At 48.5% G+C, this 22,570-nt stretch overlaps 2 protein-coding genes and 1 long non-coding RNA gene across 6 annotated transcripts in view; 1 reads left to right on the forward strand and 2 right to left on the reverse strand.

The window, feature by feature from the left end:
- PLCG1 (phospholipase C gamma 1) overlaps positions 1-10,001 on the reverse strand; it is a 38,746-nt gene extending 28,745 nt beyond the window's left edge. For 2 of the 3 annotated variants that reach the window (XM_084776232.1, XM_084776231.1), the window contains exons 1-2: positions 9,892-10,001; positions 9,219-9,528 (exon numbers count right to left, since the gene is read on the reverse strand). In XM_084776232.1, the coding sequence (XP_084632358.1) occupies positions 9,219-9,435 (217 nt within the window). In that variant the 5' untranslated portion in view covers positions 9,436-9,528; positions 9,892-10,001. Of the gene's footprint in view, positions 1-9,218; positions 9,529-9,891 lie in introns of those variants that run through there. The other variant, XM_084776229.1, reaches the window with a different exon arrangement.
- A 106-nt stretch (positions 10,002-10,107) lies between these two features.
- On the forward strand, positions 10,108-18,492 carry LOC311594492. Of its 2 annotated transcripts, none has more exons than XR_014778105.1 (3): positions 10,108-10,574; positions 10,867-11,011; positions 17,922-18,492. It is a non-coding gene; the product is annotated as an uncharacterized lncRNA (long non-coding RNA). The 2 variants fall into 2 exon arrangements; XR_014778106.1 differs by having other exon boundaries at positions 10,108-10,389.
- A 141-nt stretch (positions 18,493-18,633) lies between these two features.
- The window catches only part of TOP1 (DNA topoisomerase I), an 89,580-nt gene continuing 85,643 nt past the window's right edge, over positions 18,634-22,570 (reverse strand). Inside the window, exons 20-21 of the mRNA XM_084776241.1 lie at positions 22,204-22,353; positions 18,634-19,944 (exon numbers count right to left, since the gene is read on the reverse strand). Of these exons, the coding sequence (XP_084632367.1) occupies positions 19,842-19,944; positions 22,204-22,353 (253 nt within the window). The 3' untranslated portion in view covers positions 18,634-19,841. The remainder of the gene's footprint in view (positions 19,945-22,203; positions 22,354-22,570) is intronic.

Consider the following 22,570-nt stretch of genomic DNA (forward strand, 5'->3'; position numbering starts at 1 on the left):
TAATAGGGTTTCCATTTCCCAAGCAAGGATACTGAACACAGAATGATCCTACCCAAGGAGACAGTTTGCGAGTGGCAGAGCCACAGTTTTTCAAAGCCAAGCTGCATATGCCCTTGGCTTGTGCTCTGTGCTGCCTTGGGATCCCTGTAGGAAGCAGCCAAGTGGGAGCAGTGTGGCGCTCTCATAAGAAAAGCCTATGTGTACTGTTTTAATCCTATTATTATTAGTGTGTGCATGTGTGTATGCATGTGATTTGTAAGGGTGTACACGTCCCATGACAGACACTTGGGAAGAGCAGAGAACAACCATGGGTCCCAGTGATCAGTGTGTTCACACGGTGGCTAGCTATCTCTCAGGGATGGCTGTTTTCTGTAAATGCCTTGAGGACATGGGCCTCATCTTCACTGCTCCATACCTAGCAAGAACTTAACAGTGTGTAAGGAAAGAAAACTATAATGAGCGTCTTTCTTGGCTGACCAACCTGCTCCCGCCAGCACATCAGTGAGCTCTCCCAGCCTCAGCTGCCTGCAGGCCTCTCTGCTGCCCAGTCTATGCAAGACCCTCCCAAAGGGCAGAGGGCAAGCAGTCGGTTAGGAGGTGAAAGGAAAATCTGGGATCTCCCTCCCACAAAGAAAACAATGCAGCTTCAGACTGAAGGGGAGACCAGAGAGAGAGGGGCTACGGGAGGCGGAGGCTTCCCTTGACAAAACTACTCACCTTCTTGTGTAAGTATGGCCAGTCTTAAGTCCCCCACAGAAGGTCACAGGGGTTAATTCTCAATGACAAAGGAAGTCATCAAGTTGGAAGGCTTGGTGACTACAGACTTATTTCTTTAAACTCCAAGAGATTTTCCTGCCCCAGAGCTTTATGCCCATCCCCCGCATAGCACCTGCCACACTCCCTGGGCCCTGCCAGCCAAAGCCACTCCCTTTTTGCTTCCTAGAAAAGCAAGGCCCCAGAGAAAGATCTAGTCTCTGTCTTTAACCACAGGGGAATTAATTCACTGTCTTCCCAGGAAGCTACTTTGAAATTCTCCCCACCTCCCAAATCAGAGAGAGAAAGGGGGGGAAGGGGAGAATGCCCCTTAGTAAGTGCCATCCCTCACCAAAGCGCAAAGGCGTCCTAGTACAGAACTTCACGTTTCTAGCATAGGCCAGTTCTAAGAACAGAAATCAGGACAACCTCTTGGGAGCAGGCTGGCACTAGGCACTCTCACGTCACTGCTGGACTGGAGGCCTGCAACAAAGCCCCTGACAAAATGCCACTGTTACCTTCTGAACCTCCTCGGTAGATACGTTAAGGGTCCCAAGAAAGGCCGCAGCCCCAGCTAGGACTGCCACGCGAACACAAGAATATTGCACTCCATACTGTTGTGGTGAGGCAGTGACTTCCCACGTGGGAAGCATCAGGTGGGACCAGTAAGTGGGCCTGCAGAGCCCTAGAGAAGGAACTCACTGCCTGCCCATCAGTAACCCCCCACCTGTCAAATGAGAGACTGTACACCATGCTGACCTACTACCTCCAGGGGCTGAGAGACCTGTGGGACCCAAGGCTAATGAGGCTTTCCTCCCCTTTGTCTTAGGCTAATCATGCTTTGAACTTAATTTGGGCCCGAGGCTAGAATCTCCCCAGCACACACCCACATCTTACTACACAGCCAGGACTTATATTGTCAAAGCCTTACTCTTACCACAGCTATAGCAAAGCCATTGACACTCTGGCCCTCAGGCACACATGTCCTCACGAGTCACTTCATAGGACTTTAACTCAGCCCTATCTCCAGGAAGCCAACCCCATAATAAATGCCCCACTTGAGCTGAAGAAAAACTATCCACAAACAAGTGGTGTCAAACTTGCTAAAGACTATCCAAGTTCTCTCTTTGGTCAGGCCAGTATACTCTTCACAGCGTCTGTGTTCTGCTTCCAAGCACCTCAAGGGCCTCTACCCCATGCTGATATGTCAGTCAATGAGGAAGGGACTCTACAGAGAGGCCAACTCCATCTGGGCCCTCTGACTCAGTCCGCAGCGCTCTAAGACAGCAATGCCTCCTGTGAGCCCTGGCTTCACATCTGCTGTATGTTCCAGACTGCAAACTCCCCAGGATCAAGGACTGGGCCATCTCTTTTTCTTGCTTCCCAACTCATGTCTTCTGGCCTGGGTTCAATAAAGATGCCAGTCTTCTGCTGGAGAAGGCCTCGCCCGGTTTACTCCTGAATTTTGCTGAAGCCAGGGCCTCTGGCCAACACGGGAAGGGCCAGACCCGGAAGGAAGCAGCAGAGCCTATACACAAAGCCTCTATGCGGGCTATAAAAAGGAGCCCCTCCCTGCTTCCCCCAGGATGGGCCTGGTTCCTAGGAGGTGAGAGTAGAGTGCTAATACTTGCGCCTGGGCACAAAGCCACCCCAGCCTCTCAAAGGCTAGCCCAGCACTACCTCATCGCTCCTGTGAGCATACCAAGGTTGAGCTGGGAAGGCAAGTAGAGGCTCTTGAGATCAGCTCCATAGCCCTCACCACCTCTCCCCACAGTTCTCCAGAATTCAGCTCATGGACCAGTACCTCGCACCCTGTGGGCACTGACAGGCAGATTCTCTAGAAGTCTCTAGGAGCCTGCATTCCCAGTTCTCTGGTGGCTCCAGCACATGAAGCGAGGAGCTGTGAAGCAACCATGATAAGAGGCTACAAGAAGCTGTCATTCTGGGGCCACGGGGCAAACACCAAGGCCACCTCAAGTATGGCTAAATAAAGGCAGGGACATTACAGAAGGGCTTCCAAGTCTAAATGCTAGGACAGTCTCTTGAAGATCACACACACTGTCCCCAGCTTTACAGAGAAGGCCATTCCTTCCACTAGACTCCAAATTCCTCTCGAGCCTCGTTTCCCCAGTGTTCAGGTCTCCACCACAGGCCTCACCTAGAGCCCTGAGGCCACAGTGCTCCAAAGAGTGATGTGGCTTAGATAAACAGTACATGGAGCATGGAGGACAAATGAACGTTTATGCCACCAGGCCGAGGTCAGGGCCTTTGTCCTGCAGCATGCCCTCAATCATCCTTTGGACAGAAAGGCCCATGCTTGCTTCCTCCACAGCACTCACCACACCCTGTAATTATTCGTCTGGCTGTTTTGGCCCTAACTGTATGTTCGCTACCAGACTTCACAGTGCCTGCCACGGTGAGAAGCCAGAGCACACGTGGTGCCTTGTTTAGTGACCTGGTGAGGCCCAAGGAAGCCATGGTTCTTTTTTAATTGAGATTTATTTTCACTTTATCTGTGTGAGTACCTGTCTGAATGTGTCTGTATATTATGTGCATGCAGCGCCCACGGAGGCCAGAAGAGGACGTCAGGATTTCCTGCTGGGGCTGAGGTTACAGACAGTCGACATACCACATGGGTGCTGTTTATTACCCCTGGGACCTCTCACCACTTTAACCACTGAGACATCTCTCCAGCCTCTCCCCTCCCTTCCTAAACAAAGTCGCTAGGCTGACGTGAAGACCACCTTAACCCTAACCCGGAGTGCTACTGGCAGAGACAGAAGAACCCCCACCCAGCTTAGTGTGCCCAACACATAGCAGCTAGGCCCATGCGACACCTGAGCACAGGAATGGAGGCACACTGAGTCTGCTGTGAGGGGAGCCTGGAAAGCTGCTTCTTGGGTGTACCTGGAACCCTGTGACCCTTTCCTCTATAGAGGTACTGATGGGCTGTCACCATGCTACAGTAGAGGCGACTCCAGGGACGAGGTGCTCCGGCTTCCACGACAGATAGTACCTCACTGTAGGATGGGAAGGTCTGGGAAGGGCAGGTATCTGGCTAAGTACCATGGCCAAGACAAGACTGGAGAGTCCAGTATGGAGGCAATGAGTCTAGCTTGTCCATAGACAAAAGCCTGAGTATAGAACAGAGGTCAAATATCTATACAATAGTCCACCTTATCGTCACTTTCCTAGAGTGGGGAAATAAACAATACTACAGCAAGGCTCAGAGACCACACACTTAACTGTGACCTCGCTCCATGACCTCACTCTTAGGACCTTCGCCTCCTCCTCTCTGTACTAGGGACAATAGCTCCTGCTTTCCCTAGATGCATGGAGTTATGCAGAGGGTGAGAAAACGCACCACGCACTCCCGGAACATTACTCCAACACCAGATCCTTCTGTTCTCTGTACCTAAACTCAAGGAGACAAGGGGCTCCCAGCCACATCCCATTGGAAAGCAGAAGCTGCTGTTAACTGACATAAGAGCAAAGGGAAGGCAGGACTAAGAGCCCCAAAGTATCAAATGGTCTGCTGTCATTTCACAAAAGTATCTTATACTTATATACAGCCTTACTTCGTTAGCCTCAACCTATAGCTCCTTGAGGAGGAACTTTGTTTGTTTGCCTGCCTTTTGAGACTGGACTCACTCTGTAGCCCAGGGTGGTCTAAAACTACGTGGACCAAGACAACCTTGAACTTGTCATTCCTGCCTAAGAGTTGTTTTATAGAACAGTCTGATAAACTAAAAAGTAACTTAGCTAAGTTCACAAGAACACACTGGCTCTAGCTCAGTTACCACGAGGATAGGATTAACATCCGAGGCATTCCGTGTCACTAGCAGAGATTCCTCCGAGACAGTGGACTCCACACGCTACACGGTGCACCAAACACCCATGTACTCCTTCCTACCCAACACCGCTCCTCAAGTACACATTTAACCTCACCCCGTGAGGGCGTGAAATGGGGGAAAGTCTGTCTCCTAACAGCAAGACCCAAAGCAGGCTTCCATAACCTCAGGCCTTACCACTTCCTCTGATGTATTCAGTTGAGGATTCACTGCCCTTGAAGCCATGTTTCATAAGAAAGGAGACAGAGTGAAAAGAGATACTCTGAGTTAATTAAAGCGGATGTAGCCCTACCTACCACTCTGGGCTGTGGCAGAGCACTTCCTGGAAGACTGGGTCTCCCTTATCATTCAGATAGTGAGGCCAATTCAATGTTGAACTGGCTTAGAAACAAATCAACATAATAGACGTCTTCACCCAAGCAGCTGCTCCCAGCCAACACCCACAGTAGCGAAAAGCCCGGATTGTAGAGGCGCTGTTGAGAAGAACTGCAGCTTCTTGCCCTTCAAAGGACTTGGTGGCCAGGCACCCGCCTCTGGCCACAACAGATACGTCTACTCGCTGGGCAGTGGTGGCGCACGCCTTTAATCCCAGCACTCGGGAGGCAGAGGCAGGCGGATCGCTGTGAGTTTGAGGCCAGCCTGGTCTACAAAGTGAGTTCAGGATGGCCAAGGCTACACAGAGAAACCCTGTCTCGAAAAACCAACCAACCAACCAAACAAACAAACAAAAACAGATACGTCTAAGAGAAGAAGCTCAGAAGGATAAACACATATCCGAGATCACAGAGCAGGTGAGCTGTGCACAGAACAGCCCTTGCAGTCTCAACTCTGTACTCACCCCTACACGCAGTTTTTTTTTTTCTCTCTCTCTCTCATTACTGCATTCTGGTCCTATCTCCTCAAATCAAGTAAGGGGTTTGCCAACAATGTTTATTGAACAAGTAAGTGCCCAGCATTCCAAGGGGCCACCTGAAGCCACGCTGGTGGTCAAGTGCCTTGAACTCCAACTCAAGTCAATGCATCTATGTAACCACCCCTTCTGAACAAAGTCATGGGAGGACTGCGGTGCTGGGCTTCCTAGTACTCAGTTTGCTCAGCTTTGTTAGTCATCCGTGAAGCAGGTTCAGAGAAAACAAAGTCCCACCTGGACAGGGGACCTAGAAACTCTCACATCACCCAAGCTTAGTGTGCTCGGGAAACAGGAAGAGGTCTAGGAAACACGTGGCAGGAACAGCTAACTCTGGAAGCGCAGGCACATGCCGTTGCTGTTCTCTCACTGGAGTACCTAGCCAGCACAAAGGAATCCTTGAAAACATAGCCTGACGTTCTTAGGTGCCATGGGCCTACCCTCAGAGCAGGCCTCTTGATACGGATTCCTCACCAGTCAGATGCCCAGGACCACAGCGACTACATCCCGGCAATCACAACACACTTTTACAGTCCCCACCTGGGGCTACTGTGCCAACAGTAGTCCTCAACTGGACAACCTCACTAACCACAGGTCTGAACTGTCTCACCACAGAGGCACTATATGGAAAGCTATAGAGCCAACGCCTTGGACGGCTGGCTAGGAAGTAGATGTTCAAGAGGTCTTTTGCCTACGAATACCATCTGAACATGGAGGTTTCTCTTCACAAGGAGCAACGTAGGCCACAGAAAACATGAGCCCAAGGCTCATGCCATCACGACGGAAGAGAACTAACTGTCTTGTAAAGATTGGCTGTGCAGAGCGAAAAGTCTCTTTAGCACGGGGCAGGAAGTCTCTAACTGCTTTTAACTCACTCAAGTTCTGCAACCTAAATGCCAAACGCCAGCCCGACTCCAGTCACACCACCACACAACCAAACAGCAGCACCAAAGCACCTTCCGCCCTTTTCAAGCCGCGCTGCTGCTTCAGACATCAGAAGGTGCTGGCTTGTTTCACAAGTGCCAAAGCGAGAGAACAAAAGAGCTAGGAGAAGGCAGTCTGTCTTTCAGGTCGATGGCACCCTGAGGGCAGTGGTAGTCTTTCTCTCTGGCCTGGCTTCAGGCACCTCGAAGGTTATCAGGGAAAAACCTCGAACACCTGAGGCATTTGAACAAGAGACCAGGTGGTAGGGACCCAATTGGCAACTCAATCCTTTTCACAATCTGCTGCAGGGCTGGGAACCCACCAAGGCAGTGATATGCAAATGGAGAGACGTGGGGCGGGGCTTCAAGGGTAGCTCCATTCATAAGGTGTGAACTACACAACTGACCAGTCTGCCAGCCTTCAAAGGGCCAAGCCAATGAAAACCTGCAGATCTCTGGATGCCCCTTCAGGTCTGGGAGAACGATGGAGGTCCTCTTTATTCCTGCACCCAACCCTCAAAGACCTGAGTGAGACACGATGGCCTAGCTGGTACCCTCTTTCTGTCCAGGCCCCAACTTACAAAGATGCCCAATGTACAACACTCCAAACATTTTCTCTCTACAGAAATGTGTTCTACATGGTGAGTGGATGGATAAGTGCGGCAAAATAAAACCGTTTCCTCTTGTTTCCGTTTCCTCTTGTTTCCGGAGTAATGGGTTAAGTGAAACATGAGCCTCTCTCCGCCTTCCTCCCTCCAAGCCCTTTCTTTCTCTCATCAACCACAGTAGACCTCCCTCAGAAGCACACCCATCCCAGGGTCTCGCAGGACAGACACCATCTACCGTAGCCACTGTCCTAACAACTGGTTTGTAAACATCTGCAACGCCTCAGCTCACACCTACAGCATATTTAGGTTAGCCCTTACTTTACATCCACTATCCCACTTACTTCCAAGAATGACATTTATAGTAAACATACTTCCAATAACGTACAGAGGAACCAAGGTGCAGAGAAGGAAAGCACCTGGCTGGGTGACACACAACTGACATACGGGCTTCAAATGCAAACCTGTCTTCAACCACTGGTCACACACATGGTTTAAGAATGCAGCTGTTACCGAGAGCTGGCTCCCAGGGAACTAATGCCTCCACGGAAACACGGGAAATACTACAAATGTAAAAGAGGTGGCCATGCCTGCAACCTGATGTCTGAGTGATGTCCTCAGGACCAACGGAACTGTCTGTAGTCCCATCCCCCGACACTGGAAACCATGGTTTCTTAAATCACTGAACTGTTCTTCCAACAGAGGCTGGGGCTGATGGGCACTGATGATGGTTAGGTGCCAATTGTTTGGCAGCTGTGTTAGACCCTAAGTTTGTAGTTGAGGATGTCTGCCTTACCACAAAAACCTTCCTTCCTCCTCATCTCCTCACCCATCTACACACATGCACACCGTACCCAGGAAGATCTGTAGGACAGTCTCTCTGTTGCTACTTCCTGGCACCCCCCCCCCCAACACAGACCTAGTTCTGAGTCTAGGTCTCTCCAATTATAGTCTCTTTGGGGGTTCTTGCATGAGGCAACTCAAAAGCTGAGTACGGTGGTGCACGCCTATAATCCCAGAACTCGGGGAGGCAGAGGCAGGTGGATCTCTATGAGTTCGAGGCCAGTCTGGTCTACAAAAGTGAGTCCAGGACAGCCAAGGCTACACAGAGAAACCCTGTCTCGAAAAACCAAACCAAAAAAGAAAGAGAAAAGGAAAAAAAAAAAAAGCAACTCAAAGCCTGTAGTTGTAAATCCATCCTCTCCTCAGCTGGGAGGACAGAGCTGAGTGCCCGTCCAGACTCACACCAAGGAAAATGACTCTCAGAAAGCGCTGAAGTTGCCCTTCTCCACTCCACCCCACCAGAGTCTTGTGTAAACCCTCCAAATTCAGGCCTGGAAAGGCTGAAGACAGGGGAACAGCTCTGGGCTCCCCTGTGGTCATCAGAACATCCAATACGAAGGGCAGGACCCCAAACTGGCTGTCAACTCCTAAAAGGAGTACCTGATCCTAAGGTCCAGGGAGCCTTTCTGAATCCAAGTGTATCCTTACGTGCTTGCAAAGGCAAAGGGGTGGTAGTTTTTACGAAGAGCCCCAGCGATGGGTTTGGATGTCTGCCTATCAACATAGACCCCCAAAACTCAGATTTTTGGACAAAAGCATCCAGGGGTAAAATCAGCCACTATTTTATTTCAGCTTTCCTACCCCAATCCTCCCAAAGGACCACTTTCTTCTAAGAGGGAGATGAGTAGGCCCCGCTTTGCTCCAAAACCAGCCCTACCCCAACATCTGCCCAAGTTCTAAATGGAGATTCCAAAGGTGCTTGTGTCAATAAGCCCATCCCAGAACTCTCAAGGGTTTCACAGACAACACTCTCAGAAGAAATGGCAGCAGGCAAGAAGATCTAGTTTCCCCAGGTTTTCAGGCTGGATGAGGGGTCCTTGCCTTGGCTTCCCCTCACCGACGCTGACAGCGGCCGGGTTCTAGGAGCCAGAATCCCGATCCACTTGTCCAAACAGTGAGGACTTTTAGGCCTCAGGGCAAAGTGCCTGGAACACTCCCCCCTGCTGGGGAAGAGGGTGTCCTATCAGGTGATCCAAGACCCGGATGCCCCCCGCCCAGAGTGACCACCAGGGACTAGGTGGAGACCGGGCGCGAGGCGCGGGGACCCGAAAGTTTGCCCAAGTGTTTCGGAGGCGGGCAGGCGGGCGCGAGCCAGGCCGGACAGGGGCGCACTTACTGGACCCCTCGATCTTGTCGGCGCCGCGGCTCCACGTGATCTGGCGCGTCTCCAACTTGACCTGGAAGGTCTTCCGTTCCGGCCGCTGCGACTTCTTGGAGTAGAACAAAGTCATGACGGTGCCCACCTCGAGGCTGCGGCAGAGGTGCAGCACCTCGGCTTCGGTGGGCGCGCCGGGCCCGCAGCCATTGGCGCAAGGGGTCGCGGCGCCCGCCATGCTGCAGCGACCTCGGCGACGCAGGCCGGCGGGCCCAGGGCAGCGGAGGCGGAGGCGGTGGCCCGGGAGGCGAGCGGGACCCGGTGGCGGCTCCTGCGGGCGGACACGGGGCGGGACTGAGCGCGGGGGCGGGGCAGAGCCAGGCTCCGCCCTCGGCGCGCCGGGAACAAAGGCGCGCGTGGGGGCGACCCCCGCCCGCCGCCGCGCCTGCGCCCCGCGATCCCGGGCAGGCCGCAGCGGGCGTACCTATACCTCGGTCCCGCAGCGCTTTCCCCGCGCGGGCCACAGCCGCCCGTCACGCACGCAACCCCGCCCACAGGCTGCGGCCCGTCGGTCAGTCAGGCGCGAGCACGGGCCTCCGTCTCGCACCGGCCCCGCCGCAGTGTGCACGCCTCCCGGGGAGTGAGGGTGAGGCGCGACCCCCGGCCCGCCCGCCCGCCCGCCGAACCCGGTTACCTGGGCGGGCTGCCTGGCGGAGGGAGCCGCGCCAGGCTGGCCGCCTAACACCCGCGGCGGCGGCGGCGGCGGCGGCGGGGGCGGACCCTCCACGCACCCGCTCCGGGGAGGGGCGCGCTCACTGATTGGTCAGCGGGCTGTGAGTGACAGCATGCTCGCCCCGCCTCCTCGCCACAGGCGTGTCTAGCGAGGGTTGAGCAAACCGGTCCTGGGGTGGCCTTCGAGGGTGTCCTCGCATTAAGAGGCCCAGCGAGCGTGGGCAGGGCCCTCAGACCCTCGGACGCGGGCCCCGTGGCCTTCGACGCCTCTGGCGTGGGCCGCTGCGCGCTGCACACTCCGCCCGCACCCTACCTGCAGATACTCTGCGACGCTCTGGTTTTTCCTCAGCTTTGTGCCGCCCCCCTCCCCCGGGGCCGAACCCTCCTGGTCCCAGAAACCTGCTTTCCTCCGGACTCAGTGCTGGGCTCGTTGCTAGGTAGAGCTACTGCGCAGACACAGGTGACGCCAATCCCGGATCCTCCCCCCTGACCTCAGGACCCTGACTCGCCTTTAGCTGCGCCACAGCCTTGCCATCCTCATCACATGGCTGTTTTCGCCGGCTTCACCTTCTCTGCTTGGCAGTAGAGTTGGGAAGGTCCCACACCTCTCCAGGGGACCTCTTTTCCTCTCTGTCTTCCCCCGAGGTAATCCACTGGGTCTCTTCCCTTCTACCTTCGGGGCTCACTTCACTCTAGCCCACAATCCCCGAGGCCCCATCCTGTCTCTGTGTACACTATTTATCCTTTGGGGTCTTGCCTGCATTTGTGTTTCATGATTTACCACTAAAATGGAATTAATCGTGATTCTTCTAACTACGCACGGGAATTCCACTGCGATTCAAATCAGCACCCCTTCGTGCCCCAGCAGCCCTGTCTTGCCTTTCCCTGCCTACCTCCTGCTTCATCACTCACCACTGACCTTCACTCTTGTCTCCAGACATGACACCTGTCCGTGACTGTTGAGTAACTTAAAACTAGACTTCTTAAAGCAGTCCTCCCAACAGCATCTATAAACCCGAGGGCATCGCTTGATAAAGTGTCAAGCAGACACTTGGGCAGCTACCATGCAACTCTGGGCAGAGGTGAGAAGTCCCTCAGAGCATCCACCGTGCAGAAAAGTTTCCTTGGGATTCGTGAGACTAGAATTTGTGAATGTATGAGTTCAGACAATTTACCCAGCTGGAGTGGTGACAAGTGTGCTGTCTCCCTTAACTGTGGTCCTCAAGAAGGTCAGAATCCAATATAATATCCAGGACCTTTGTCCTAAGGGATTGAGCAGTTGAGATGGACTGACTGCCACCTAGTGACGGACCTTTAATATAGGAGGGAGGGAACTGGAATTGACCCAGTTGCTTGACCCTGGACTTGCACAACTTATGCTCATAATTATCCTCTGATCAAAGTTTCAGAGCACCACGACTTTCAGGGAGGCCACATAAACAAGTGGGAACCTGTGTCTTCTGTTCCATAAGAGAGCCACTGGCTGAGGTAAATCCTCATGGTCATCCAGTAGCTGGCCAATCAGTGTAGGTAAGAGGAGGCATGTTCGTGTCTGTAGGACTTTAAGAGATGTCTAAGGATGGAAGAAGATGGATAAATGCTTCCTTTCTTTCTTTCTTTCTTTCTTTCTTTCTTTTTTTTTTTTTTGGAGGGTGGGCTAAAGGAAAATACTCTCCAGGCAAGCCGGCCATAGTGGCATACGCCTTCAATCCTGGGAGGTAGAGGTAGGCGGATCAATGTGAGTTTGAGGCTAGCCTGGTCTACAAAGCGAGTCCAGAACAGCCAAGGCTAACACAGAGAAACCCTGTCTCAAAACAAAAACAAAACAAAACAAAAAAAATGACAAAAAAAGGTAACAGCATATACAAAGGCCCTGAGGCTAAAAAGGACCCTAGGGTTTACTAAGTGGAAGGGATGATCAGACTGAGAGGGTAAATGGGGCTGAGCAGGGCCTTCCCTGCTTGCCTGGTCTTGTTGGTTCTCCCAAGAGGCACCTGGGAGATTACAACATTTACAATTAAATCATTGTTGAGCTTTCTATGCCAACTCTAGCAGCCTATAAGCTGAAATGCACTTTTAAAATCTTTTCTGGGAGCGTCCCAGTGTCCAGCCCAACCCCTTTGTTCTTTTATCTGTAACCAGACCCCCAGAGGCTCCGTGAATCCTTTCCAACAGCAGTTTGTTTGCCAAGCCCATAATCGGGGAGCAGGGCCCTATTTCCTCTTAGGACTCAATAGCTTCCCAGGCCTTAGGCGTCTCCTCCCACCATAGGAAGTGTGAGAAAAGTAGGGCACACACAGGGTGTAGCCGGTCTGGGCTTTCCCCCAGCTCAGCATATATGAGGATGCGTAGGTGTCACTGGTAATGTATATACATTTGCGGTGACTGGGAGGAGCAGCCCTCTCAGCCGCACAAGGCACTCACCGTTGACATCACCCAGACTAGCCCCACTTGGGGGTTTATTTCTGGAAACATGCTTCAACATGCCTTAGCTTATACCAAGCCTGTGCCTAGGGTCAGGGAGAGACTTCCCAACTGCCCCCTCTGGCCTGTGGACTTGATCTCAGAGACACTGTATTTAGTAACTCCTTAAAGCAGTGGTAAGCATTTTATGAATATGATCTAGCTGCTATTATTTACACTGCCTCATTACAGCTCTAAGATTCTCTATTAATCCCACTTAACAAAAGGAACTGAGGCCTTTCTTGGCAGTGGCACACTTCCAAGTCCTACAACGTTGGAGCCTGATGCCAGAGGATCTCAAGTGAGAGGTCAGTAAGTTAGGCTGGCACCTTCCTAGGGTCGCACAGCCAGCAGGTCCAGAGAAACACCAACCCAGGTGTGGAGGGGGTTTCTGTCAGTGCTATTCTGCCTACAAACGTTTCCCCCTGTATTTTCACGTCTTTCTGAACACCAGATGTGTCGTCTCTTTCTTCCTTTTACATTTCATGGGTGTGTGTGCATTTGTGTTTATAACACCATGACACACATGTAGAGAGGTCAGAGGACAATTTCTGGAAGTTGGTTCTTTCCTTCTACCATGTGGGTCCTGGGAATTGAAATCAGGTCATCAAGTTTAGCAAGCACCTTTACCCACTGAACCCTTACTATATCTGTTTTCTGTTTTTAGTTATTTTATGCATGTGTCAAAGATGGGTTTTGTTTTGTCTGAGACAAAGTCTCTGTAGGCCAGGTTAGACTTGAATTTAGCAATTCTGGCTCAGCCTTAGCCTCTCAGGCTTGCTGGGATTACAAGGAGGGGTTACTATGCCTCTTGGCAAAGCTAGGATTTTTTTTTTTTTTTTTAGGATGCTGACTCTGATAGTTAAAGGGTAGAATGCTTATTAGGGAACAGCCCTAAAGTCAGCATTGTGGAGCAAACAGGAAGGAAATAGGGGTGGGTACAGCCTCTGCCAACCTCCAGGGACCTGTGTTGTTCAGTACTAGCCTGGAATGGATGTTCATTGTTCTGGGAAAAGTTTATCCTCGGCGTCACGACTCTTTGTGATCTTAGGGACTAGCAGCTGGTTTTCTGTTTATACTTCTTCCAGAAGTAATGACAAGTCTTTCTTTGAATGGGAAGCAGGCACACGGCTATGTTTACTGCGTTTTACTTGAGGCAAGGTATAACCCAGGCTGATTTTAAACCTGAATTCTCCCCAGCCTCCCAGGAACTGAGATGTCCAGTAGGCACCACCACACCAAGATCTTTAAGAAAAAGAGTACTTAAACACAAAAAGAACAAAAATACTGTGTTATTGAAGTGGGAGATGTGGTTGTAAGGGATCATAATATGGTTGATATGGTGATAGAGCTGTTTTGACTGAGAATTAAATGGGGCTGAAGCAATAACTCATCAATGTTTGGTAACTGGTTCCTTGGAAAGCGGATATAATTTTCCTGGAATTAAATTATAAGAAGAGATTCTCACATGGACATGTATTTGATTAAAATAAGAGGGTGTCCTTAGCAGGCTAGTACCACGTGCTAACACTTCCTTATAATGAATGAGCTTGAGCAACTATAGAAGTCATGATTTAAAAGCATAGTTTACTGCTGTTCTGTTCACAAAGGGAGACAGACTTGCAGTGTCTGGTTAATCCATGCATGAAGCTCTGCTCCTTGTCTTATCCCTCTTATTTACTCTACTGTGTTAGGTGTGCACACAGCAAGTACTTCCTAAGCACACACCTCAGCTTCACCCCAACCCACAGTATAGGCCCTTGTCCTCTGATCCCCAATTCTCTCTGGCGCCCCTTCTGACTCCTTTCTTAAGTAGTTTGCATTCTCGGTCTCTTAAAGGAACTTCAGAGGTGCTTTTTATTCAAGTGAAAAATCACACCTGTCACTGGGTGTGGTGGCACACGCCTTTAATCCCAGCACTCGGGAGGCAGAGGCAAGTGGATTGCTGTGAGTTCGAGGCCAGCCTGATCTACAAAGTGAGTCCAGGACAGCCAGGGCTATACAAAGAGACCCTGTCTCGAAAAACAAAAAAACAAAACAAACAAACAAACAAAAAACAACAACTTAAACCAACAAAATCACACCTGTGCCAACATCTGCCAAGAGCCTCTTTTCCACGGCCTATGGTTCTCACTGGCCCTCTTTAGCTGGAAATGGCAGGTACAATGGCTGCTTCACTAAGGTCATGTGTAGCACTGAAGATGGGAGAAACTGAGGTCAGGGTGGACTTGCTCTTTACTCTTCCACCCTTTCTTTCAGCACACACTCCTACTGTAGCTTCTAGAGGATCTCAGCAGGGCAGGAACAGACCAAGCCTGTTCAGACGTGTCTACAGAAATGCTCAGTCTGAGGAGGGCACAGGAAGCAAGAAGGGCCTTATCTAGGTTCTTCAGAGACTGTGGGGAGAGAACAAAGTGAGAGTGCTGTGTATTCATGAAATACCGCCTCTCCAAATGAGGTAAATAGTCCTTCCACCCCCAAGCTATTTCTGGAGTATTTCTGCAAAGAAGTACCAAGGTTTAGAAATGAGTGATTAAAATGCCAGGTGTTTGTTCAGTGACATGTATTCTTTGACTAGTATTACTGAAAACCATTGTTTATGAATATTGATTCCCCACATTCGCAGTCCTAACATTAAATCCACATAGAGAATCATCCAGTGTTATCAAAGCACACTGCCCTCACAGCTTCTGAAAGCCTAGGCTTTTGAAGAATAACTTACATGTAAGTTGTACCCACCCTTTTTTTACTTTTTGTATGAGTGCTTTGCCTGTGTAAATACACAGATTGCACATCAGTTATGTGCCTGGTGCCCACAGAGGTCAGGATTACCTCAAACTGTTGTTACATGGATGGTTGTGAGCCACCATGTAGCTGCTAGGTTCCAAATCCAGATCTTCTGCAAGAGTAACTCTGCAGCCCCAAGATGCACCCATCTATCTTACCTATGAAGTTTGAGTTTGAAAAATAACACTCCTAATAACCTCTACCAGACAATCTATAGGGTAGATAGGCTGCCACTGGGAATTTAATCTAGACATCATTGCCTTAATGTTTTAACAATGATGGCTCTTCCATACGTCAAGGCTCTTCATAATGATCACTGCATTGTTTTAAACAAGGTATAAAGCTTCTCAAGTGTTAAGTATAGACAGGGGAGTAGGTACAGTGAGCCTCCACCCAGCTTTGGAAGTTATGTTGAGGGTTTTTTGTTACTGGGTTTATGGTGTTAAGAGGCAGTCCCCAGGGCCAAGTGCTCTACCTCTGAGCTACACTACACTACCAGCCCCAACTTCTGCAGTTGTGAACTGATAATCACTTGTTTTCCATATAAAAAGATTTTTTAAACTATATATACAGCCTAATTATTAAGCCTAAAAAGTCTATTTGGTAACTTTTAAAAGGCTGCTTGCTTGGGGTTGTGGGAAATAATTAGTAAGTCTATTAAATCTCTTCTTCCTCCCTGTTTGCTGATTTGTCAGGGGACTACTTATAAGCATCCAAAACTAGCTTGACTGAGGTCATTTCAGGGTAATATGTTCTCCAAGAAGTACTCTCTTGTTCAAAACAAGTTGAGAATGCCTCATTATAGGAGGGATTTGCAAGGGCTGAAATAAAAGCCAGCTCTTTCTTAGAAATTAAAAAAGAAAAAATCCCTTTGGGGAAATGCCTATATGCAGTGTAAGTAGTATTTAGGAAAAAAATTTCAAGGTTGATAAATTTCCAGATGTGAGACTGGGAGAAGAGCTGAAGGCTGAGGCTACCCGGTTCAGTGGTGATGCTTTTCACACACACAGGAAACCCAGGCCCAACAGGCATAGAATGACAAATACTGAGCTGTCCTCAAGGTTTCTGTGTGCAGTCCTCAAGGTTTCTGTGTGCAGAAGTGTGGCTGACAGTGTGTGCAGAGCTCAGGAGTACATTGGAATTAAGGCAAATAAGACCAGAAGCATGGAAACTACAGACCTGACATTAGGGGTGTCTCAGCAACAAACAGCCTAACAAAAAGAGGGGTAAAATCAGGAAATACAGGAATCACAGAGGCATTTGGAGGAGCAGTCACATGGCTATGAGTCCTTTCAAATAATGTCCAGAAGACATGTTGAGACAATCATCAGTGGAGGAGACTTGTGGGAGTGGAGATTACGTGCACTGGGCATAAGGGGTGTTACTCGGATGAAATGGTCTAAAACTGACCTGTGATGGTGGATGAATCTGCCAGTAGTTAGTAAAAAATCACTTATTACAATGTTGGATTTATGGCACGTAAAATATACTTCAAGGGCAGTGCTTTACAAAAAACAACAACAAACAAACAAAACAAAACTGGAGAGGTGGCTCAGAGGTTAAGGGCACTGGCTACTCTTCCAAAAGCCCTGAGTTCAACTCCCAGCAACCACATGGTGGCCTGCAGTTGTATGTGCAGGCAGAGCACCGTATACATATTAATAAATTAATTTAAAATAACTTTATTTAAAAGAGTCCCAGTTGCATCACAGAACTTAAGATGCTCAAAGAAAGGTGCATTTTTCCCTTGTCCCTTGGTCATTGGTGACTAGGGTTAGAGTGCAGGGAGGGGACTGAGGCAGGCAGACACTGGTGGCAGTAGGGGGGGAATGACAGAGTGGTGTGGGTGACTCGTGGCAGGTACTTGTTTATGAAATGAGAGGAAGAGGTGGTGGAGGCAAAGATTCAGGGTTATGAAGTTTCTCTTTTCATTTTTTAAAAAAATATTTATTGTGTATACAGTGTTCTGCCTGCATGTACACCAGAAGAAGAGGGCATCAGATCACATTATAGATGGTTGTGAGCCAACATGTGGTTGATGGGAGTTGAACTCAGTCAGGACCTTTGGAAGAGCAGCCAGTGTGCTTAACCTGTGAGCCATCTCTCCTGCCCTTTTCATTTTTCAACATGGCAGTTGTTAGGTCTTACAGCTTTTGGCGGGGACAATGGACCTGCTGCACAGATGGCAGGTGGAGACATGAATAGTTTGGGTGCCAATAGAAGCCACACCCCTTTGCCCAAAACTGGGCACTACAGAAGAAATTTCTCAGATGCTGCCCATCTGGCTTGGCTTTTGTTGTTGAATATGGGCTGAAATTTGAGATGTGCTGGCTCATCAAGGCCATAGGGTTTACTCCCCAAACTCAAGCATCTTTCAGCACTCTACACTTCCTGCTCAGCAGCACCCACAGCTGCCCCAGTCTTTGGCGCCTCTCCTCAGCCCCAGTCAGCATCAGCTGCGATTCCCATTCCGGCTGTACTCAGGGAATCAGAGAAGACCTGGCAGCAGGTGGGGCTGGCCAGAAGCAGGCACTATTGCCTTCTCAGTATCTGCCCAGTGCTGGCAACCTAGTTATCAGGTCCCCAAAATGAGGTTCAGCTAGCAGCCAGAGAATATCAGTTGGTTACTGAAGCTCTTCTGTTTCAGCATTTCACCTGGCTAACTCAACACTACAGAATTCAAAATTACCTGGGTATAAGCTCTTGGTTCCAAACAGTAATGGTTATGTTTTTATTCCCTAGTGCTGCCTCTCATTGGCCATGAAGCTCAAGTTTCAAGGGACCAAGGATTTTCTGCTGTGGTCCTAGCACCAGAGACAACTGAGACCATTAAGGAATGTGGTTCTGAATAGACTGCAGGCTCAGATGCAGGCCCTTCAACTGGTGACCCATGCTGACCTTCCCTTTGGCCTGAAGACTTCAGCTTCTCATCCTGAATTTCAGAATTAAGGTACCGGAAGGAACATTTTTGTGGGGATTATGGATACTATGAGGTATCAAGAGCTCCAGGCTTTCAACCAATCACCGCAGAGTTGTCATTCCACCTGGGATGCAGCTTCTGAGATCTGGTACTCAGTACTGGCTGGAGGCTTCCCCATATAAGCAAACCTCATGCTATCTTCTGTTTCTGTCCTGTACATGTGGAAAGCTTTCTACAACCATTTCCCAAATAACTTGGCCCTGTCTTGTGCAGTAGTAAAAGCACTGCCTGCCCTGGGTGTATGCAGTTCCTGAAGACTTACTGTACATATTTCCTTGCTTTGTGGGCCTGTCTCTAGGGGTGGAGACTGTGATGCTCTTCATTCCACACAGGACAGATGGACTTGCAGACCAAGCCCCATGCCATCTTCCCCTGAGAGGAATCTACCCTTGCTGGCCTGAATGAATAGACTATGTACTGCACTAAATCCCAGCCCCTGGCCTGGGGCCTCGTTCACAAAGAGGCAGACGCTAATTTTCCGTTAAGTTGTAGGAGTTTATTTTAAATAACCTACAGTTGATTAAAAGGGAATTCATGATAAAAATAGAAGATACTTGAGGAAAGATGTGGGAATGGACTCTGCACACACACTAAACTAACAATGCCTCTAAAACTAATGATTATAGCAAAAAATGTCTTCACATTAAATTTTTGCTTTTTATGGTTTTTTTTCCATTTTTTACACAATTACAAAAGAAAAAAATTAAAGCCCTAAAATCTTGATTATTTTTCCTTTTTGTTTTGTTTTTGTTTTTTTTCTTGGACCAAATGCTTATTTTCCTCTGAATTTATTGACCTGTGGAAGTTTTTATACAATAAAATCTTTCAAATGAAAGACTGGGGTTTCCAAAGAAAAAGATGGATCTCTTAAAGGGTACATAGAATGCTCAGAACAAAGGATGATGGGAAAATGGTTTCAGTCACTGATTATTTCATTATCTTTAGACTCACTTGCCCTTCATCCCTCCCCAACCCCAAGCTACACGATCTTTAAGATCAAGAAGAAGGCTTAAATATTTTAAAATAATTAAAAAGAAATAAAAATTCACATTTAAAAAGGAACACTCAAGTCAGGAAATATTTTCCCATCATGCTTTTCTGTGAATAGGTGTCTGAACCAAAACACTGCCGATGTCACAACTGCTTCAAGTTTAATGAAAACTGATTCCCATGACGATAGAGTGACAGCTCTAATAGGTGCGCTGGGTTTTTGTTTTGTTCTACTTAATTTTAAGTTCCTGAAATGGGGGAGAGGAGGGAGTTTAAGGAATTCGTTTCTATTAAAATATAGAAGTTATTGCAAAACCCTAACTGTAAAAACGCACCAATATAATCAGACTTCGCATACAGTAGCTGAGAGAATCCAAACATTGCAGCAAAACTGAATTTGCCTGGCAGGATGCTGACAAATTCCCATCCACTTGCTCTCTTGAAAATAAAAACAAAGTTCAAAACAAATCATACAGCTAGAATTTTGATATCTGAAATATTTTTAAATAAGTTGTCCATAGGACAACTGGCTCAGCTCTCCCTTATAATATCTCCAGGTATCTCTTTTTGCAAAGATGTTGGTTTGTTAAGACTTGAGGCCTCTCCCTCGGGTGTGAGGGCAAGCGAGGCTCAGTTTATCCATCTTCCCCAAACCACACTGTTCCTTTTCACAGAACCCCTGCCGAGACTGGTCAAAACTCGTAGTCTTCATCGGTCATATCAATGGCCCAAGCAAACTTCTCCCTCTGGGTTTTGTTGTAAATCTTCTCAATTGGGACCCCCCATTTCTTGCACCTATAAGAAATAAAGATGGAGACAAGAAAGGAGATTAGAATACTCAATAATAGCTCACAGTAGGAGCCTAAGAGGTTTCTGGTGCACCAAAAAGATTCAAAGGACTTTAATCTCAACAGGAATATCTAAGTAGGTGTTACTAAAGATATACAAACAAAAAAGGGTAGACTTTAAACAACAACCATGCAGAAATGGTAAACAGCAGCGTCCTCCTGCCACCAGTGGAATTTTACACTAAGCAGTTTGGTCCAAAACACGGATCACACTGCTTCTCAGGAATTAACCTAGGGATGGTGAGACGGCTCAGTGGGTGTCCTGACTTGTTTTGCTGCTGTAGTTCAACTTGACACAGCTAGAGTTATCAGTGAAAGGGAACCTCAATCGAGAAAATGCCTCCATTGGATAGCTTTTAGGAAAGTCTACAGGGCGTATTCTTGACTAACAATTGATCTCAGAGGGTCCAACTCAGCAGGCAGGCTGAGTAAGCCAGGGAAGCTAGTAGGCAATATTCCTCTGGTGGTCTCAGCCTCATTTCCTGCCTCCATATACCTGTGCTGTGAGTCCCTTCCCTGGCTTCCCTCAGTAATGGAATGTGACATGAGAACTTTAAGCTGAAAGAAACACCTTCCTCTCAAAGCTGCTTTTTGGGTTCATGGTATTTTATCACAGCAATAGAAACCCTAATCAGGACAGCCGGGTTTGCCACCAAGCCTGAAGACCAAAGTATGATCCTTGGGAGCTACATGATGGAACCTGACTCCTGCTAAACTGTCACCTGACAGCAATAAGCGTGCGCGCGTGCGCGTGCACACACACACACACACACACACACACATGAAAAAATAAAGTTAACCTAGCAACACAATCAAAAAGCTGGGTCTCTGGTCCAGAACTCAATAACTCAAGCTAATTAAGCATCTTCAGAAATGAGCCACTTGTTTGGATGCTACTGTACGAATATATATGAAAGAATAAGGAAGGGAGGGGCTATGTACACACACTAGAGAATCTATGTGCCTTTGTTGAATGGTCTCTCGGATCTATGTTCTCAGTTCTTTGCCTTGGCTTCCTTCCCTTTTTGTTTTTGGAATTTTTTTTTATTTAGTTTTTGAGACAGAGTCTTTCTATATAAACCAGGTGCTTTTGCCACCTACGTGCTGGGGTATAGGCATACACAACCAACTAAGCCCAGCTTTCTTTGTTCATGTGCAAAATTTCACCTAGGAAACTGGACAGACAGCTCAATGTTTAAAGAACACTTGCTACTCTTACAGAGGGCCAGAATTGGTTCACAATGGTGGGTCATAGCCTTCCAAAACCATCCAGATCCAGGTGATCCACCATGTTCTTCTGGCATGCTCAGGTAACAGGCAAAAATGAGGTGGGTTTGGTGTGGTAATGTACACTTTAAAAAAAAAAAAAGATTTACTTATTTATTACATATACAATGTTCTGCCTGCATGTACACCTGCACACCAGAAGAGGGCATCAGATCACCTTATAGATGGTTGTGAGCCACCATGTGGTGGCTGGGAATTGAATTCAGGACCTCTGGAAGAGCAGACGGTGCTCTTAACCTCTGAGCCATCTCTCCAGCCCGGTAATGTACACTTTTAGTCTCAGCACTCAGAAGGCAGGGATGGGAGGTTCCCTGAGTTCAAGGCCAGCATGGTCTACACAGCTAGTGCAAGGCCAGCCAGGAATATTTATTAAGACCTAATCTAAAAAAAGATTGTTTTATTTGTAACTGAAAAGCTTTGTTAAAATAGAAATGAATGGACCCTCCTATTTTCCTTCATAAAGGCCTAGGAAAGTCCACTCCTGTCACACTCACCTTCTCAGGGTAACAGGACTAGGAGGTGCTCAGTAGACAAGAACACTTGTGTGAGAGAGAGCAGAAGGACATAAAGGCTGGCTCCCCAGTACCCATGGGGGAGTAGGTATGCTCTGAGCCACTCTAACCCATGCCCTACAGGGTGGAGACACATGGATCTCATGGGCTCATTTGAGAATCAAGACAGAGGGATAGAAGCTACCAGATGTACTCCTCTGGTCTCTGCAGGCATGGGCTCTTGCACATAACATATGGCATTGAGACTATCTAGAGTCCTGTACCTCTAGATAGGGCTCAGCACCAGAACAGTAGGCTCTCCTAGAAGAAATGGGAACTTAGGCATGCTATGAGGAGGCCGCCAATACGCTTAGATTCACTGCCTTCCTTAAACAACAACAGGAGCTCCACATAGGCCTAATACTTACCAAGCCACTGTGATCCTAGGGTCCAGATAATTGAGTTTAGAGGTTCCCAAGGCAATTTGTTTATTCTCCTCTCGATCTGTGGCTTGAACTTCCAGCTTCATCAGCTGCTCTTCCAGTCTCTGTACAGCCTTCTTTTTTGACTCTACTACCCTAGAAGAATGGTATAATCATTATACATTAAGACTGACTTCTGGATAAAAATAGCCAAGTAGTTCACATTCTGCTTAGAAGAGAAAAATGGTGGAAAACCTCTCCAAGAAACCTTTGAAAAAAAACTGAGCATGGTGGTTTATCCTGGGAACAACAAAGATGGCCAGCCAAGGCCACATAACAAGGGCAGGGAGCTGGGACACCTATGCCCCTGAGT

Source organism: Acomys minous (assembly GCF_964271855.1).
Source record: "Acomys minous genome assembly, chromosome: 3".
Classification (NCBI taxonomy): domain Eukaryota; kingdom Metazoa; phylum Chordata; class Mammalia; order Rodentia; family Muridae; genus Acomys; species Acomys minous.